A 21057-nucleotide genomic window follows, 5' to 3' on the forward strand; every position below is an offset into this window, starting at 1 on the left:
TGAACCATGAGAACATCCCTTACCTTCACGTACAACCTCACTTTTACACCACCACACAACACAGCCAAATTATATATGTATTATTGTTAAATGTATTGAATATTTTTTATTGCTTATTTTGTAATGTTTGAACCTTTTGTAAATATATAATATGTATTCCATTTTGGGCTATATTTTTAGTATAGTTATTATATATAATTTATGTTGGATTAAGAAATAAATAAATATAAATCGGTAACACCTGTAGGTAAAGAATGTAGGTCCATATCGTATAAAATGACTGGGCAAGAACTAGAAAGAGGCTAACAAGATGTCTTGTTTTACTTTTTGGTGGATAAAAACGCGAAGTTTTAACGATAACGGCTTCGTGGGGGCAGGTCGTTGTACTCGCGATTGTGATGTCGTGAGTCACCGGTCATCTTCAAGTTTTCATACTTCATGCGGGGACGCAAAATACATGACGCGATTGCGTAAACTTATTCATGTTATTCTCAACCGTTGAAATTGGATTACTTTAACGTCACACTTATAAATCCTCATAGGACACAGGAGGATTTATAAAATTTGAGTACTATTGATCAAATATGTCTTAAACTATCGTTATTATTGTTACCTCGTTTTATAATTTAAGTTTACCGGACAAAATTTTGTAATTTTTATTCTTTTATTAGATTTTAGTGTTTTCTGTTATTTTTCATTTTTTGATATTTTATATGATTATATAAAATATTCCATACGTAGAGGATTGACTATTTGAGCAACAAAGCTTCACTAATGCAATCGATTATTATAGTAGTTTTATAGATTTTTTACAAGTGTCTAGAACGTAATAATTATACACCAAGGTCGTATAAGGAATTACGATTAGCCACGATTTAATTGTACTTGCGTAACACCGGTTGTAATTACAATTGGCAGCCTGTCACGTAATACCAAACACCTGCGGTTACAAACTAATATGCGTTTAGTATTTAATAAGCATTTGAGAGGAATCACAATTAGTTTGTACAGATTTAAATTGGTTTTTGGTATAAACGGAGAATTTCTACCATCTATGGTTTTCGCCTTATGAAAATATTAATTGATATGGCAATAGCAGAATTCTTTAAGTTTGTTGTATTAGAAAATACTCTTTTTAGAACATGGTTGTTTTTTCGTATATATTATACATTATACATAACATTTAGGTATTTGTTGGAGCATGCACTAACGGAAGTCATGCTGTCATTGCAGTTATACGATACACTAAAAGTAAGACGATAATTGCAACTCTATCATCAGATATTCTATTCGAAACATGATATTTATATAAAATTACAATCATTACTCTCAAATCACAGCTCTCGGAGAAGGTGGAGTCATTGAACTCTAACAAAAAACTATGGCAAGTAAAAAGTATGCCGTGTCATGTTTTGACGTAATAATAACGAGGAATATTGCTGGTAATAACAATAAAAACCGGAGTTTATTGCTATTTGTGCCCCGATCGGACTCTAGTTCAAGTGGATTTACGATTGCGCTCATACCTTTACGCACTATGCAATTTTTATTACATCAAATTGACCTAATTTTGAAATAGATCAAAATATATCATTTATAATATTAAACCAATCATTTAATATAGATTAAGAATAGATTGCTCCAATATAAAATAGAAATACTCAAAAGTGTCTCTACAACCAAATATCGTGTTACTTTCTCTCTTATATCTGCTGATACCGCAACCCATTTGAAGGCTACATAACCACTTTGAACCTAAGCTATGTAAAATGTTTGTACCAAAACATGTCTGGCTGTTGAGTACACTTTGGCCTAGTAGGCTTGCACTTGCACAAGTCAAGTGTTCCACTCAACACGTCTCCTGTGAAGATGGCTGCGGTTTTGTCTTCATAAACATCCCTTACAACCATAAATAAAACGTTTTTAATTGAGGCATACTTTGTAAGGATTCGGATTAAATTGGGAACATGAATTATTCAGTATTTTTTACCTGTACGTGAATTGTTTACTGTATAACAATACGGTTCAAAAATAAATTTATAAGACAAATTTAACTTTGTAATACACATAGCAAGATTTATTACAATATTGTAATCTTTTCATAATTATCCATCAATGCAACATAATAAATACCAATATCAAAAACTAGGTCAGATTAAAAAATTCTTGCCACTACCAAAAGCATCCTATTAATCAAACAATTATCCACGGGAAACTGTTTAAGACTGATATTTTAAAATTTAACGAAAAGAATGCCGCTTTAAAGTCTCTTATACTTTCGAGTGGGCTTTTCACTTTTCCGAGTAGTTTTCAGGATATTTGTAGAGCTGCAATTTACTCGAGGCTTTGACTTGAATAAATTCCGTAAACGAGCTTTTGCTATTTTGTAACAATATTACTTTTGTTATAAAATGTCTGATGGTCTGCGATTATAAGTTTAATTCGTTATCGCGTTATACACTTGGTATTTGTTTAATTAAATTCACGCTTATAAATAAATTAAGTTATAGGTAGAATAACATTTAAACTATCACGTAAAGTGTAAATTCAATTTTATATCTAGTATTTATTATAAATTTTAGAGCCTAATGAATAATCTAATAGTCACAGTTTTTATCTTTATTTCATATGCCTCTATAAACATACGTCATAACTCTAGCTAGTGCATATATTTTAGTTTCAGCTTGACAAAGTTCTATTAAGTATATACTTATGATAAAGCTCACCCTAGTGTGAATAGCTCTATAGAGTTTTAGCACGTTTTCTTCTCTTGGGAACCTTGCGGATAACGGAAGAGTTTAATGCACGTCGCAATAATTAGTACCGTATACCGTTACTGTACATTGTCTCAATACCAACTGCCGGTTGCATTGTGAAGTCCCTGTGGAGGAACTCTGTCTTTTTGCTCTATACTGTTATGTCATTATCTGGATGACAAGCGATTTAATTGTTAACTTGTATAGTGTTATCATTGTGTTCTTTTATGTATTGTTATTTGTTATACAGATATTTTCAGATATCTAGTAAATTACAAACCAGAATAAATGAAAAGCCAGTACTACGATTTACATCTCACTACAATGTGTAAAGTCGGCAAAAAAAATCCGTACGCGTCAAATCGTAAGGGAAAATGTCCTTGGAATTTTTAAGTCGATTGTATATAGATTTATTCATAATTGTAAATGGAAATTTATGTATCGTCTAAGATACTTTTTTTAGATTGTCGGACTGTTGTGAACGGGCGGCTTTGAGTAATATGCCAATGTTAATTAATTAGTGTAATATACAACCGTTAGCAAACGGTCCGACCTCAAAAAGGGACGGTTGCCGAGCGGAAGTGTAACACTATGAATTGCAAAGGCTTCCGTATTTTTTAACATTTCCTTTATATATTGCAAACAAGCGACTCAACTTTCAAGTGAACATTATGTGTGAAAATATCAGACTTATCAAATCCTCATATTTTACTTATGCACGTAAACGTAAAGAATGTATATTAAATAAAAAATCACATGAATGCAGCGTATCGGTGAAAACCAGGACCTCACTTCGTTAAGGCTTGTTTCTGTGAGCAGGAAGAGCAATTAACTATTGTTTTTAAAGTTGACCAGCTGTAATAAATAGATCAGCTGAGAGCTGCCTGGTTTGTATAAAAATAGTTTTCCGATAGCGCTGAAGTCGTCACAAAGCATCAACCTCGCACGGGAAAATCGATGTGTCCCTGAAATAGGCACAAGCGAACCTGACCCGGTGATATGTTGTTTATGATCAAATAATAATAATAAAAGCCTTTATTGCTGTAGTTTTTCACACATAGTACAAAAGAAACGTGATATACAAAAAAAATGTACTAATAATTAATCGGCAAGCCGGTTGGTTTTCTTTAAACAGCTTGTCCTTGGACATAGGCCTCCTTTAAGGACTTCCACTAAAATAATAATAAGCTAGGCCAGGAAATAATAATAATACGTGTTAATTAATAATCATATATTTGAAATGTTTCAGTAGCTAAATGGAATTTAATTATCGTTGATATCAATAAGAATTCATTCCGCGCATAAAATGCCCTAACGTTTTAACAATGGTGTGGTAATATTTGCGTTTGGTTAATATCGGATGAGTCTTCCAATGTGTACAATTAAGCATAGGAAAGAACATATTTTCGGGTCTATTTCTAATATATAAAATCAGGTCAAATAGAAATCATGCTGTGCTTTCCAACAATTATTGTTACACCGGGAATCGAATGCCGTAATTAAGTATTCATACGTTTACACTGAAACCGTTCGTGAAGATTCACATTCAATACTGGTTTTTTGGTAGACGAATTTCGCGGAAAATATGTTATAGTAAAAACTCGATCAATACACGTTCTGCAGTTATGTATGTCATCATTTATGGCGTTTCAAACGGATGTCCAAGAAAAACCTAATGTACTAGATTTTCCTCGATAGCAGGCCATCACATATAAGGTTAAACATTACATATACCAAATGCTTTCACTCAGACCCCAAAGGGGCAAAATGTTTGTTTAAAAATATATTAATTTTCATTTGTTTGGAATTACAATAGAAAAGTTGTCGTAGTGACTAAATATTCAATGCCGTTGCAATAATAAAAGGTATATTTGCACTCCATTTTCTTTTCCATGATTGAATTCATCATGTATGTTCTCGGATTCAGTCGAAGGTGTAACACGGAAACTCACTTTTCCGTCCATATTATAGATAATTTGTACTTTTAGTATGATTCTTATTTACTAGGGACCGTTTTCTATTTGTTTTAAACGAACTTTATCTATGTTTTTTAAAGATTGTTCAGAAGTCCTGAATGACAGCGAGGCTTCTGACTAACGCTAACGTACAAAAATACTGCGCAAATTGTATCAGTCAAAAATAATGTTAATGCCGTCCTCGTCTTAAGGCTTTCGTATTAAATCAAATTATTAGTTGTAATCGTATTGAGTAAATAGGATTATTTTTGGGCGGATATTAAATTATAACCGGTGGTGTCGGAGTTTAGATGCGGGTTCTTTTGTGGTCAGTTTTAGAGACATCATTGTCACCAATATAGAATTATAGGTAATAAAATAAATTTTATGTATTATTTTTATATTCGTTTAGTGATTTAATCACGGTCACTTAAGGGCATCATCATATATAAAAAATCTTTGAATAAACGTTTCAATTTAATATGTATAAATAATTATACAACTCATTGAAAGTGTTTTCTCGAGCATGTTAATTTGACACGTGGCCTGGTTGCGCACGCGCCGGCTAGAGGGAAATTTATTAAAAAGTGTATCCTCATTTTTTTTTATAACCGAGTGATTTAAGAATATACCAAATGGTGTTGGTACAGTATGTTTAAACAAATACCTTGTATCAGTTTTAGTAACAAGTACAAAGGAAAGATATTACAAATGGAATTCGATTTGAAAAAAAAAATATTAAAAAGGTCCTGTTGGTAAATCTATTATAAAACATAATAATGTAATGCACCAAGAAGTGTCATCGCCTGTCTCTTCATTTAATTTCCTCTGCGTAATAGGCGCTTGTTTATTGCGAGTAATTAACTCCAACCTTAGTTACAACATAGAATGCAAGCTGTACAAAGTATGTAAGTTATAAAAAATACTCAAAGGACACTTTGACATTTAAAACCAGATTTTTCATATTTCGCAGCCTTGTCTTAGTTTTATTAACGTAGATAAAATAGAAGCGAAAATTAATTGTAAAAATATGGTTGCAAGTTGAAAATGCATAGATTTTTTGAATTTCGAATACATCGATAATTTAAGCGTATATATTTGAGTTCCAAGAAAACCTAAGTCCCAAGAAGTATTGAGTTATAAAAATATAAGATTTGTAAATTCGCATTTCGTGTAAATCAATTGTTCGAATGGCCATGACCCCTCGCCACTCGTTGACGGGTATCGTATCGTCACGGAAATCATTTGTGATCGAGAAAACATCACGCTTTTTAATAAGAGTAAAACATTTTAATGTAACAGTTATTCGTTACAAATTTTGTTCCTATATTTATAAAAATCGGCGTTTTACTATTTGTTAAGGAAATAGACTTGTTACCGATAAGAGGTTAATAAAATGTTGTATGTATATATTTATTAAAAAACTGTATCACCTTTTTTATTAAGGGTTCACCTGATGTTAAGTAATACCGCCCATGGATACTTATATTACCAGAAGGCTCTCAAGACAGGCTTTTAAAGAATTGGTATGCTTTTTTTTACTTGGAAGTATTTAATAAATTATTATTTTGGTCATTTACGAAATATGTACCTGTATTACTTTCTTTATATTCAACACATCTCTGTGATTTAAATGCTCTTTGTAATAGTTAATTTCAGACCCCTATATTGACTTTATTTGTTAGACATTTACTTTGTGACTTGCTTTTCTAAACTTGATGGAAAAAACTCCGACGAGGCCAGTCGGAAAAAAGATGTTTATCCTGTAGACCAAGTTGGTTTTCACTTTGCTTTAAACTCTCGGAACTCTTTTAATGCTTTTTACATGATTTCATTTAATACGTTTTCGGTTAATCTCTACTTTGAATTCCTTATATATCAGATTTATACTTGAATATAGTTTCAATCAAATTTAAATTGATATTTGTTATTCTTGACTCTTGTGACGTGTACAAGTACAGTAAGATTATTTTTGGTTATGTTTTTCTTCAAGATTTTATAAAATGTGTTGACAATTCATTACTAAATATACTTTTAATATGAATAATATACAACATGTGGCAGAACTTTATTCGAGTTGAGGTTGATAATAACGCTAGATGTAGATCACTATACGAAGATTCAGAAGATTAATTATTATAAGAAATGTGCAGCTGCAAGCGTCCCCCTCTAACGATTGTTCCGCCAAGGGTCGTTTTAATAGGGAGAAATAGTCGGACAGCAAAAACTATTTAGACGACTCAGGTACCTTATGCTAGTCATTTGATTAATATTACGCGAATTTATTGATTGATAAACACGAAAATAACGTTACTTGAGAATATTACGACGTTTACATACACTCGTATATAAACATTGCTTGCAATAGTGACATGTTCTGAATGATTTTATTATACAGACTCGTAGTGCTGTAACCAAACTAACCTGATGCCTGACTGAGCCATGGAGCGAATGTAAAAATGTATGGTGAATGAATTGAATGCGATCATGGTTTTGTAAAATTGACTTCGTGTTACAGCTTGTTCACTGTTCTCTATCGTATTATTGATTTTCATTGGTTTTGTTGGGCTTTGTGTATACAATTACTCAACTATTTTGCATAAAGTTGATGGAATTCCGGCTTTTATTTACGCAAACATTTGATTAAAATCTTTATTGTTACATACGGGAATTTAGTCAACGGCCATGTGGTAAACAAGATATGTCGTTTGTCCAATTATTTTAAATTGTATTTTAGTTTTACTTATAATATATAATAAAAAAATCAGCAACTCAATAGCTAGTGCGAAAATTCGAATCACAAAAATAATATGGTTTGCTGAATTATAAGAATACAAGATAACAAGAATTTGTTCACATCGTGCCCTTTCGTAATAGGTAACGTGTTACTTTCTAAAAGATGAAGTAAATGTTCTGGTTATATGTAATATATATATTTATCTTGCCTAGACGAGGGTACAAGGTGGACTGAAAGGCTCTTATTAGCGGCACCCTAGTTATAGAATTTCCCCTTAGTTGGTACAGTTAAAGGAAATGCATTAAGCTATTAGTAAACTGTTAGCGAACCTCACTATAGTCTCTAGAACATACATTTAACTTCAATAATTTAACTACTATAAGAGTATAGTAGTTAAATATTTGTTCTAATCGAATCTGACCTAACCTTCATTCATAACAAGTTCTATAAGGTCGAAACTACCCACGCTAAACTTCTGACATTGAACTTAATCACTGACTTTAATATTTCTTACTTCTGATCTATCAAAATGCAATAAATAATTCATACGAATTTGCAAATAGATAAAGAGAAAAATGCATAAACAAAACGTAGCCAAAAATTGTTTTATGGCAGTATTTTATTTGTTTAACGGTTTTATATACAGCTTTTAACGGAAATAAATAGTTCGAAACTATTTATTAAAATCCACTTTAAGCTGTGAAACAACACTCGCACAATGCGTTAATTATATTTTTTTATCTCGAATATTACTAATGATGTCATTTCTTAAGACGACAGTAACGGTCATCTTTATCAATATTTGATGAGAATTCGCATTGGTTCTATTTTTACAAATACTTCTCGGAAGCTACACAAATAACCTTTTGTAATGTACTGTACATTGTATATTAATTACTAAGTATGCCAGAATTTTTGTAATAAATTCCTAATTTAGAGTAGAGTCTAAAGAATGTTATATAACATCCTTACAGCCTATTTACTTTATTTAGGCTAAATGTCAAGATTTCTTTAATCCCGCGGGTGTGTTTGGCAATTCTTGGCCGTTGCTTCGCAAGGAGAGGGTTTCGTCGCGCGGGCGCGTATCGATCGAGTTCCCGGTTCCCACAACGCCGATGCTCGCATACCAATAAGGGAAATATTTGCTCCCTTATCAAAACCACTTCCAGACTGAACCCTTAACCGTTTGATTATAATGTCAACATGTCATTAGATCAACTGGCAAGTAGCATCTAAATATTAACGCAATCCGGTAACGGAACGGGAAATCGCTTTTTTTTTCAGATTTCATAACAGTTACCTTTTATTTCGTTATATTTAGTTGACGGAATACATTTTGCAAACAATAACAGTAAACTTTATTGTTATGACTTCATTGCTCTTTGGACCTATGAGAGAAAATTATTATGATATGTATTTACTTTTGCACGTATATATTTAATGGGTAATTTATCTATATATTTTCTGAACCAATGTCCATAATTTTTCCGTTCAAGGCAATTATGACAGTTCGTGGAAATTGACACAATTTTCCAGTCGACAACGTGCCCACCCCATCTTATTGCGTCATGAAATTGTCCCAAGATGTAGGCCTCGCTCTATGTAGGGCACGCAAATTACCAATTATTATGTCAAAAAAACAGATCCTCATTACGAATGTCATAGAAAAAAAAATGGTATTATGATTGCTTATTATTGTCTTTTAGTTTCAACACCCGTTCAGTTGCATACATTGCATCACATTGGTAATTACTAAGAATTGGGTGAATGAACTTTCGGTAACGTATTATTAGACTTCATTGGCAATTACTACTCAACATTTGATCGAACGGAAATGAACAAGTACTAAGCGATCGATCTGTCGCTAGCCATTTCATCCCGAAACCGGATATAATCAAACTTTTCTATTAGCATACATAAATTGTAAATTCCTCAGTGGGTCTCACATCTCGGTTTTATGACGATAATTAATATGACAGAAAGTATAAAGCGAGAAAACTAAACAAACTCCTCTTAGAGACAATTATCTCGTCTATATTCTGCCTATATATTTCTTTCTGTCTGTAGGTATAGTAAGATTTGGTGCGAATACTTTTCTCTACGGATTTCGGTCTTGGGCTTTTTTTACAATTTTTAGGATCGTTGGCGAATTTCCACGTGATGTTTTTGCCTCCGGTGTTGCAGTAAGTTTCTCTACGTTGCGCTGTTAATTCTTCTAATACATCGTAAATCGGCTACGGATGAAGTTACAACCAATTACCTAATATACACTTCGACGCGTACGCCTATTATCGTTAAATAATAGGCACGCAATCCACAAGTTTGTTTACCTAATAGGTAGGCTGTGCAAAATGCCTGTATGACGTCAGCTCATAGATCGATACCAAGACGCCAAGTGTTCTGACGCGACGGCTTCTGGCCTAATATTACCGATACAATTGAAGCTCATTTAATTGTTTCTATTCCTGGTGCTATAAGAGTTTGACGTATATCTTCGTCGTATGGAAGCATTTAAAATGTGGCACTAGGTTGTATACTTTTTGATTATATATAATATTATCAAAAGTAAAAAATAAAAATCACTTTAAAAACCTGTAGATTTGTATTTATGGCGGATGTAACTACGTATTTTTTGCCTTTGAACAATCCGATTCGTCACTAGCGATTTTTATGCATGTTAAATTCTTGAGATTTGAGTCATTACATTTACCTAATAAAGGCTTCAGGTGAAATAAATTATATTTTTATCCTATTATAATTATTCTAAACAAATTCTACCCAAATATAATTACTATGTAAGTTAATTTAAATTGTGGTAGTTTCTGTCCTCAGTGTATGTATTATTTTAACAATATACTAACAAAATCGCTAGCATGATATAGTTTGTTAAAATATAAATACAATTTTCAATGCAAGCTAGCACGTGGAGCGATATGCAGCTGTCGCTGACAATGCGAATTCCCGAATCTTTGTTGACAGATGTATGTGGGGATCTCTACACGAAACGTCATTGTAAATTGTTCTTTTTTCGAAATATATTTTTTATTCTACTTTATCGAATACCGCGCAATCAAAAAAAGGTTTTTCTTCGAAAGCAGGTATAAGAATTAAAGTATTATAAGACGCTATACAACTTATAAGCAAATGTCTTCCGGGTGAACATAGACCCTGTTATTTTGTGAGTAACCAACCCATAGCAATAGTATGACAAAAAAAAATATTTTAAGTATATACTTAGAAATATACATCATAACCGCATTAAGGTACAAGAAAATTGCAATATACTTCCCGGATGAGAGAAGATTTATGTCATATACGATCTGTCCATTACATAAGTCTGGCATCTAAACCTCTATGCTGAACCGGTTTGAAGAAAACGTGTTAGGAGGTCCTTGCGAGATGTATTTAAAAGTTACTCTTGTAACCTCTGTGTAGTGTATACGGTACATATATTTTTTTCGTCGTACATATATTTTAGCAATAGCTATATTACTAAAACGGTATTGGTACTTCAACCATTTTAATATATCTCTTTAAAACCTTTTTTTATCCGTCGGGGGTTTCCATCATACTCATCAAACCATCAAAATCATTCATCAATCAAACGTGTTTAACAGATTAACAAATAATTTAAAAATATTTGCTTACCGCTACCAGCATTATAATTTATTACGCGTTCATATAATAACTATACTCTTAATAAAAGTAATGAAATTAATTTAGAGAGTTTCTGTAATTTTCTGATCTTACCTGCTTTACAAAAACCGGCGTTAATATAACGCGTAAAGAAAACACGAATCGAAATCCAAACGCACAACACAACGAAACACTAGATCCACAATATTTACGGGTTGACAATTAGAAACCGTAAAATTGTATAGAGATGAGCAATACCAGCGCAATGCAGTGCCTGTCGCCGACTGACGGAGAAATCCCCGCGCGTGAGGTATAGAGCATAGAGTGTAGTCTGGTCGAGCGCAAACCTTATTGCCACTTGCTAGGGTTCTCAACTGTATTATATTTATAATTACTCCTACTCCGATATGAATAGTAGAATCTTTCTGTAAGGCGTTATTTAGTTCAGACATGTGTATATCCTCTTTTTTTAGAATTATTCAGTCTCTCTTTGTCTAGCCATACGTGCCTGACATACACACATAAAAATATAAATTCATTAGTGTACCTATAGTCAAGATTCGAACACTTGTCTCCTGGGTTAGTCACACGCTTAACCACTACACTATGCGAGTGAAATGGCTGTAAGATTTATAAAGTTCGAGATTCTTAAAAGAATCTAAATTATATTACATGGAAACGAAACAGACACGTTGAACAAGCTAGTTTCACAGAGAAAGAACTAATTCAATACAAAATAAAAAATGAAGATTAGACATTTAACAGAGTCGCATTATAACAAATGTAAAACAAAGAGAATAAAAAAACTGAACACACTGAGTTTGAAGTTTCGCGTTGGCTCAGATAGGTAGTTTAATTTATATTGAATACGCCGCACAATATACCTTTACCGAATATGCTGCCATAATTACATAACAAAAATATGTCAAATCTATTACCCATTTATATATATATATATATATATATATATTATAACAATTTTAGCTTATATATTATAACAATCATGTCTAAATATAGTTATTACAATATGTTTATTCACCGACTAGATTTTATATCAGTATGTACAGTTTGATTAATATAAAGTTATTAACGATGAAGTGGCGATTCCAACAAAAAATATTAAGTATTGTAAAAATTCCCAGTAAAACAATTAATTAAGGTGACCGTAAGCCGACACCGACCTACGCTGCTCCTTCAAAATAAATTATTTCGGTTAACCGCAAAACAATTTAGTTTAAAGACATAAATAAAGTACTACTGAATATATAAGACATGCAATTTCAGGCCAATGGTATTAAACCTTTTTTTATAATACATTAAAACCAATTCAGGAGAGTCGAGACGCAATCCCCTAGTAACCCTTATATATAACCTAACTATTCGCTTCTCCGTTCGGTTTACCAATGAACAATTAAGTAATAATAAACACTTTGGCTATCTGATAAAAGATGGCGCCTGCAACACATTTGAATTTACTCAAGTTAAGCAGGCCATAGATGGCTCTCTAGGAATTCTAACAATATTACATAGATATATATGTATTTTAAATGTAGTGGGCAGTGTGTCCATTGTCCGCTTACCTTTGTGAGCTGAAGAAGTGTCATCTATCATATGTCAATTATTAACAGTTGTCAAATTCAAACTGTCACTAAGTTTATAAAATTAAAACAAAATATCAAAAGATTAATGAGTGTTTATGTGTATGTAAATAAAACAGAAAGCACAAAATTAACTAGATAAAATAAAAATTAGATTTTAATTTACTTTATTTGAGGTTCTATTATATTATTATGAGATGTAATCGATAACTTATTGATTACTTTGTAGCAATTACTAGACGGGTCATTTCACAAAATAAACAATAACCTTTGATTTAAAATTGATATTTTAGTGTTCTAAACTGTGGTATTAAATTTAAAAAAGGTAAGTTATAATCATATAATAAATTAATAAAAAACTAGACAAATGTTCATGAATTAAGATTGTTTAAAGTAAAGTACCGCATTTTAGCACTAATATTTTTAGCAAGTTCTAAAATTATTATATTATATAATATTGATTCCAAAAACCATATTACTACTTTCAGATGGCACCTCAACGCAAAGTAACAATGAAACAACTTGACATCATGGTCAAATACTTTGAATCACATAAGCATTTAGTAGGTAAATCAAGAACCCAAACAATTGCAAACAATATGATTGCACAAGAAAAATGGTTAGCAGTGAGCAAGATATTAAATGCTGTAAAAGGAGGTGCTGTACGGACTCCAGAGCAGTGGAGAAGGGTAATTTATGATTGATTAATAATGTAAATTCTTATGAGAAATATTTTTGTTGGCTATGTTACCCTAGTGGCCCTGTGGTATACAGATACTTCTGTGGTTTTATTCTTAATTTTTCTCTTTGAGCAAGAAGGTAATCAACTGTTCCTACAATATGTTTTTTATCCATGCATCATACATTTTATCTGAACTATATACATTGTGCATTGTAAGGTAAACCATCTAAAGCAGCTACCATTATTTAACAAATACAATATTTTTTTTTTAGTATTTTACGGAATGGACAAGTAAATGTCGTAAAAAGGCTAATAATGCACTCAAAAATGGCGAAAAGAAAATGACATTAAATGATATTGAAATAAGACTCTTGCAAATAGTTGGAAACGTTGGAATGAAAGTAAGCCCAAAATCTTCATCATCATCAAGTGAAACTGATAATTTGAAAGAAGACTATAGCATGGATATTAAAACTGAATATTCTGAAGTTGAATTGGTTTTTGCTGAAGATTATAATACAGAGGAAATAAGAAACAGTTCCAATTGTAAGAAACAATCAGATTCCGCAGGTAATAATTGAATAATTATTGAAGTCAAAAACAGTTTTATGTTGGAGCCAAAAGAAACCTTCCTTCCTTATCCCTTTACATTTATCCTCTACTGGTGCCCACTCCTCCTACAAGGAGGTAGCCTCAGAATGTTTCAGGCACTGCCCTAGACGCAGGACCTTCTCTGTGGCAATACCAGATTGGATTTGATACAAAAAAACTTGACCATGGTGATTAAAGTCTCTAATATTTCACATAAATAAAAATTTAATTTAATTCCTATCCATGCAAAATATATTTACCCTACTGACATAAATCCCACAGCAAATTTACCTTTGTACTTGTTCAAAAGCTTTTAATATATTTATACTTATACATTTATTACATTGTAATTTCAGTTAAGGACATAAATTTGCATGAGCAACAAAATGAGAAATCATATGTGACTCCACCTCCTCAATGGGCCTTAGATTTAGAAGAACGGAGAGTAAATTCACAAGAGAGAATGGCCGATGCCCTCCAGTCAATAGCAAGTACTCTCCGTAGTCAGGAACAAAGGAGAAACTTGCTTGATAAAAAAATTGCAAATAGCCTCACTGCCATTACAGACAAAATACAAGAACTTACCAGTGGTATCCAATTTGTATTGCAAGATATAGAGGAGTGCAAGGATGCAATAAAGAAGATGCCACATTGAAAGAAGTTATTATTCTATAGTAGATTTCAACTCTGCTGAAAATAATACCAGGTTTCATCTACACCACCTTGATGGCAGGAGGTCTTTCACAGTCTCCCCACTAACATGGGTGTCCAAGGGCCTTTTATGCCTGCACCTTAAGCTAGTCTGCTCCATATCATACAAAAAGTAATAAAAGAAAGCAGTTAGTCTAATGTAAAAAGCTATTGCGTTGAAATTTGTTTGAGCCTTACATATAGAAAAAGATGGAACATGAACTTGTAGCCTCACCTCTGTACACTTGTGGACTTTACAATCCTTGTCCACATAATATTCTGAGAATGCTCTAGAACCAAAAATCAAGTGTTTGGGTCAGGCCAAGAAGGTTGATGCTTGCCTATTACGAAAGAAGAAAATAAAGAAACAGAAGTAAGATAGAAAGCAAAGGCAAAAGGATTGTGGCGACATTAGTTTAATAGATGGCAAAGAGAAAGTCAAAATTTCCTTAGTAGTAAATTAGGGTTTTCGATTGAAGTTGTGTAAATATTTGAAATAATGTCTTGGAAATAATATATAAGCTTAGTTATATTACGTTATTTTATTTATGTCCTTTATGGGTTTGAATGAATTAAGGCTTTATGTTAAGTACATATAAAATCTTGGAGACTAAGCAAGACTTGAGAAGTATGAGTTCAGTGAATAATGAAAATTTGCGTTGAAGGAGTTTTATGTTTACGTCTATTCTATATACAATATATGTATATTACCACATTTTGACAATACTGTGATGTTAATTTTGCGCTTATCCACAAGATGGCGTTACTGGTCTTATATCTCAATACTTTGAGAGTATTGTTACAATTTCTCTTATATTCTCAGGAAGATTAAACATACATACATATCAATTTTCTAGACGTATGATAATACCAACTCCTATTAGAAATTACAATAATTATTGATTTTAAAATCTCGGATCAACTAAGCTATTAAAATATCGTATCTACACCTAAATATATTGTTATGTACATCTAGCTAATCTTACTTCCTCAATTACGCACATAATATGGTATTCATACTTAATTACGTTTATTTGATTTTTTGAATTTGATATTATTTTATATTTATATTGTAGTGTATTATATTTAATACCATTTAGATACAACCTACAAGGTTATTAACATTAAACAAATTTAACTTCTATGTCCGGACTCTTTAAATAATAGATCTATAGAAATGTTTTGACAATTTACAAGTTTTAACTTGTACCTAAAAAAAAATACTTTCAGGACCTAATAGATTAGGATCCTACCTAGCAAATTTTCTACTATTACCATAGCACAATAAAAAAGTTTTTATTTTATTATTAAGTTTTAAAGAACATTTTTATTTATTAAATTCACTGAACTCTACTCCTTTTTTTCAGGTATGGAAGCCCTAGAAACAAGTATTAACTATTGGGAAGATGCGCTGGCAGCGTTTTCAGTAAACGCACGTGGTGGAGGTGCCGGCACTTTGGCCCTCACTTCGCCAGAAGAAGCTGAATTTTGTAGGGAGATACAAGATTTGCTGCAAAACGCATATTTACTGCAGGTAATATTTAGACACATAAACAGAAAAATATACGAATCCATTTAAAGTTATATGCCTCTGGGGCTGCTGCACGACTAGACACTAACCTTCAGTAAGCAAAAATGTTCATAATCAATATATTATTATTATGGTGATATAGTATTATTCTTGTACAATAATAATACGATAAATCTAATGTAAAGAATAAACTCAAAAACTGGACCGATTTCAAAAATCCTTTCACCGTTAAACCGCACTGAAAAATTAAAACATAACCCTAACATAATGTTTCTAAATGGAAAAAGTTGTTATCGTTGTTGTTGAAAAATCAAAAGTCTGATTTTAGTCTAGTTTAGCAATTCATGGACTTGGAAAGATTCATTGTTTTTTTTAATACAGTGCTTTGTGCTTCATAAGTATTTGTGAATGATATATATTTTTTTTAATTTTGATGTGCTTGATTAATTTTTAGGAGCGCTGCGAACTTCTATTCCTCGACCAGCGGTCTGTGTTATTCCGTTCCGAGAGCGGGGGTGGCGAAGGTTCAGGCCGCGCGAGGTTATTATCTCACACCCATACAGTCTCAGATCATACTCGAAAAGAACATCACTCTAGCGCTGAGTCGTTTGCGTCTGCAGAGGATCAGGTGAGTTTTTAGGCAAACGGGCAACTCCAATGGTGATTTCAGTAATGAAGCTTCGTATCTATGGTTACGACATCAAGTCTGTGAGTGTTAAGATTACTATTTTTATGGTATTCAACTCCATATAAAATCAATTTTCCTATTGCTCGCAACTTTGTATGACTAAAAACATTTCAGTCCATATCAGCGTTTTAGGGTCAAACAAATCATTTAATGTTTGATAAACTTAATAAATTTCAGGTGGCTGACCTCAGAGACTTCGACGATTTAGCGGACTCACTACCAGAAATCGAAAGCTTAGAACTTTATCAAATGGCTCTTAAACAGCTTGAAACAGGCATTCCATACAGGTGCGATATTTTTTTAGTATAGTTCTACGAAATTGGCAATAGTAGACGCGAACTTTTACTACCAAATATGCGTGAATCTTAATTTACATTCTAGAGTGTTGCTACTTTATGCCTCAGATTTAAGTAGGTATATTTCATTCATAATTTTTATTTGATACCAAATGGGTGATTGTCTTACTTAGGTTTAATGTATCGGCTTCCTGACGATTTTTCTTTACTCCGAACTCAATAATTAACAATTGATTGATTCGAACACTCGAACACTGTCCGTACTTAAAGTAGATAATTGACGTCGTGAATAACTGATTTCTTAATACCACAAATATTAAAAAATCTAATTGAAGTTTTGTCTATTAGGAAGCGTTCAAGTATTACATTTTAGGGGGGGAAATTTTTCTCTTGTAAAACGTTACGATGCGGAGCGGGGATTAAATTACGTGTAATTGATAATATTATTTTCGACTTTCCAGTACTTTACACCAAATAATAATAAGTTTTAGGTATAAAGAGTCACTGGGGGTGGTCACGAAACGTTTTACTATTGGATACAGAAAACGTTACGGTGCGTTTAATGGGGGGGGGGGGGGGGGCAAGAATCTCCAAAAGTTGCGTGACGTAATACTTAAACGCTCCCTTAGACGATGCTGCATAAAGCATATAATATAGTATTTAAATAGAGTAGAGTCGTTATAGCGTGTAGCCGTTAATGTCATGTAGCTTAAAGAAATTCAATTTTTGTCGTAAATATTTAGGAATTTTTCTTTTGGAAGGAATGCAAAATATTATTTATGATGTCTGTATGCTACCGCTTCACATAATTCAACGTTTCAATATCGCTAACCTCGATTGTACAAAGCACTTGAATCGTCGAGTTGGGAAGTAAATTTGCGTTAATAGCCGTTTTAATAAAATGATTTATGGCAGGACGCTCCGTACAGAAGTTCTCCAATGTAATACGGATTCAGAGTTCCTATGCAAATTGCATTGTCTACGTGTGGCTTTCCGGTCTGTATTTCGTGAAGCAGCGTCTTGGGCGTGGTTTGTCGACGCTGGGAGACAGGTGCTAACGGATCTACTGCTTTTTGCTGATAAGGTATGATTACGTACACATTTCCTTGCCGGTCTAATGGTTAGGACATACGCAGAGTATATGTTTTCGAATTTAAATCCTACGTCAAGCTTAATAATAATGGAATAGATAATTTCAGGAGAATATTTTGATTATGGGTACGTACATACGTCATGATAACATTATCATTATAAAGAAGAATTGAGCTAGATCAAAATTAAATCAGAAGACGCTACAGATACCGGCAAACTTCTTGAGCATTAAACAACAGAGTGGGGGAAAGTTTGCGCATCGTACATAGGGCGGGACACAAACGTCAACTGATTTACCAATCACGCGATCGACACGTCCTCTCCCGCCGCCGCGCACCACCGAAGTGATACCTAATAATCACTTCTGCGCAGCCAAGGACATTTGATCAAGATGTTTGCCGGTATATGTAATGTATAGACATTACAATAGGTCAACTTTGTTGAGACTACTAACATCATTATCTCGAGACTAACTTTTTAAAAGTTTTCTTAAATTATCTTTTGGTTCTATTGAAATTGATATAAAATTTAAACATTACATAGGTATATTAATTCAAGATCCCTTATCTTCAGCACCTCAAAGTATTTTTGGTAAGTCTCCGAAATGAATGTGCGATCTTTCTGTATATAAATTTAGTTTACTGATATTTTGCAATATTTTTAGGAACCAAAAGAGTTCTTAGTTGCATACGAAGAGATGGTGACGTTGACCACGGATGCTGCTAACTGGCCAATCATTGAGAGTGAACTTACCAGTAAAGGTGTTAAGGTAATATTAAGATTACATATGGTTTCTGTATTGCATAGTGCATTGTATCGATACTTTAAAAGTTAGCCTTAATTAATTACATTTTGTAAAACGATTATGGCGTTAATTATATGCCTTTATTCCGTAATTCACCAATTCTTATTATCAGTACTTAATATAAGGTTCATATATCAATTGCAACTATTATTATTCAAATCAAGACTATAAAACTGGACCAAGTAATCCGTGGTCTCAGCGCGCTTAAGCTTAAAATAATATTCCAGGTGTTAACATTCTACGACGTCGTGCTGGATTTTATTCTCCTCGATGCATTTGAAGACCTGGCTTCGCCGCCAGCCTCTGTTCTAGCTGTCGTACGAAATCGGTGGCTTTCAGATGGTTTCAAAGAAACGGTAAGTTCTGGTAGTTTATCGAAGTACTTTTATTTGTCAAAAGTGGATACCATAAAACAGTCCGAACACCTACCTTTTACCAACATCACTTTATTTAGTGTTTTAAGTATATGAACCATTTAAATTGACCAAATAAATTGTTGAAGGCTAAAATCGTTGAAATATAATCATCATTTAGATACAATCCTCAGTACAAATTACCAAAAAATTTCTTCTAAATATTCTATAAACACCGTTGTGTTTTATAAATCTATTAATTATTATATTGGACTAAAAATTAATTTGACTTAAAAGCCAATTTTTTTCAGGCACTCACAACAGCTGTATGGTCCGTTATAAAGGCTAAGCGCCGATACTTACAATATCCCGACGGTTTCATGGCCCACTTTTATTCCATATCGGAACATCTTTTACCGGTCTTAGTTTGGGGTTTTCTTGGCCCCAGGGAGCGGTTGAGGGACGTTTGCGAATCATTTCAGTCAGAGATAGTAGGGTTTATTTCAGATCTATTCAGTTTCCAAAAGTCTAGATACACTAATGTCGAAGACCTAGCGGCAGACATAATGCAACACGCTAGAACTAGGGCGGCTAATATAACTGATAAGTTGTCTGAAAGGATTTGAGTGACAAAATAGTGTCAAGAGCTACTTTAACGAAGAATAAAATGCTCTATTTCATTGATGCTTATGTATTTGGACTTTCGTATTTAAAGGTCTTTTAAAAATTAGCCTTCGGCGCAGGCGCCTCTAATCATGACTATTCCTCCTAAACTTACTATGCCTCAAATCTATTAACTGTTTTGTCCTTATCGCTCTCGTCGCATTTGCCAAACAAGTAACAAAGCATTCACTATTTTAGGGTTATAGTAATGTTTATGAATAATTATTTAATTAATTTTTAACACCAGAATATTACTAGGCCTTATACGTCCAAATGCTTAAACATCATTTAAATATGCACCTTACTATATAACATTTTTAGTTAGCTCTTAAATTGGATTGACTTTATATACTGCGCATTTCAAACCTATATACATGTCGCAGTAAAGTAGTTAAATCAGAGAGTTAATTGACTCTTTAGACAGTTAATTAAAGATCGATATACAATCTATATAATAAACACAAGCTTAACGATTTTGAAAACGTTGTAATTTCGTTTACACTTTATCAAAGTTTGAAATTTGCGAATTTTTGAGCTCAATTGTATCTAAGAAAATATATGCATTTAATATTATAATTAATCAAATGATAATGTTGGAAACTAACGATAATCATGGTAGCTTCAGTAAATATGTCACAATTTATTTTTTAGGTCTTATTTGGAAACAATATGATTTTGTATGAATCGTCCATTCATAATTGATGAACGGAAATGTTTTTTTTTAAATAAATTATACATCCTCACATAGGAATCCTGTTCTAACATAGTATTTATATCATTACGCTGCTATAAACCGCAAATTTACATTTTTAGTCTTTGAAGATGTACGTTTGTGAATAAGCCTAGTTTCGTGCCATAGTTAATGAGAAAATATTTTTTAAGTTGTACAGCATTTGATTTGTATATAGGCATTTTATTTATCGCTTAATTAAGGTCAGGTTTTGTAAATTATTTTTAATTATGACATTATCCAATAAACATTGA

At 32.5% G+C, this 21057-nt stretch overlaps 3 protein-coding genes across 4 annotated transcripts in view; 2 read left to right on the forward strand and 1 right to left on the reverse strand.

The window, feature by feature from the left end:
- The window catches only part of LOC123706702 (protein unzipped), a 28082-nt gene extending 16691 nt beyond the window's left edge, over positions 1–11391 (reverse strand). For both annotated transcript variants that reach the window (XM_045656056.1, XM_045656055.1), the window contains exon 1: positions 11199–11391. The gene's annotated coding sequence lies outside the window, so the exon portion shown is untranslated. The remainder of the gene's footprint in view (positions 1–11198) is intronic.
- LOC123706701 (mitoguardin) overlaps positions 1–21057 on the forward strand; it is a 45960-nt gene extending 24903 nt beyond the window's left edge. Inside the window, exons 4-10 of the mRNA XM_045656054.1 lie at positions 16013–16179; positions 16631–16804; positions 17042–17151; positions 18076–18244; positions 18917–19021; positions 19285–19413; positions 19722–21057. Of these exons, the coding sequence (XP_045512010.1) occupies positions 16013–16179; positions 16631–16804; positions 17042–17151; positions 18076–18244; positions 18917–19021; positions 19285–19413; positions 19722–20036 (1169 nt within the window). The 3' untranslated portion in view covers positions 20037–21057. The remainder of the gene's footprint in view (positions 1–16012; positions 16180–16630; positions 16805–17041; positions 17152–18075; positions 18245–18916; positions 19022–19284; positions 19414–19721) is intronic.
- On the forward strand, positions 12817–15177 carry LOC123706703. The gene is made up of 4 exons (XM_045656058.1): positions 12817–13007; positions 13171–13371; positions 13637–13934; positions 14312–15177. Exons 2-4 carry the CDS (start codon positions 13171–13173, stop codon positions 14608–14610), a joined length of 798 nt encoding a protein of 265 aa, XP_045512014.1. The 5' UTR covers positions 12817–13007; the 3' UTR covers positions 14611–15177.

The sequence above is a fragment of the Pieris brassicae genome, chromosome 3, assembly GCF_905147105.1.
Source record: "Pieris brassicae chromosome 3, ilPieBrab1.1, whole genome shotgun sequence".
In the NCBI taxonomy this organism is placed as follows: domain Eukaryota; kingdom Metazoa; phylum Arthropoda; class Insecta; order Lepidoptera; family Pieridae; genus Pieris; species Pieris brassicae.

Coding starts and splice junctions, on each gene's coding strand:
- LOC123706703 (XM_045656058.1), top strand. CDS start 13,171: ATGGCACCTCAACGCAAAGTAACAATGAAACAACTTGACATCATGGTC. Junction 13,372..13,636: donor CTCCAGAGCAGTGGAGAAGG/GTAATTTATGAT, acceptor TTTTTTTTTTAG/TATTTTACGGAATGGACAAG. Junction 13,935..14,311: donor GAAACAATCAGATTCCGCAG/GTAATAATTGAA, acceptor TTGTAATTTCAG/TTAAGGACATAAATTTGCAT.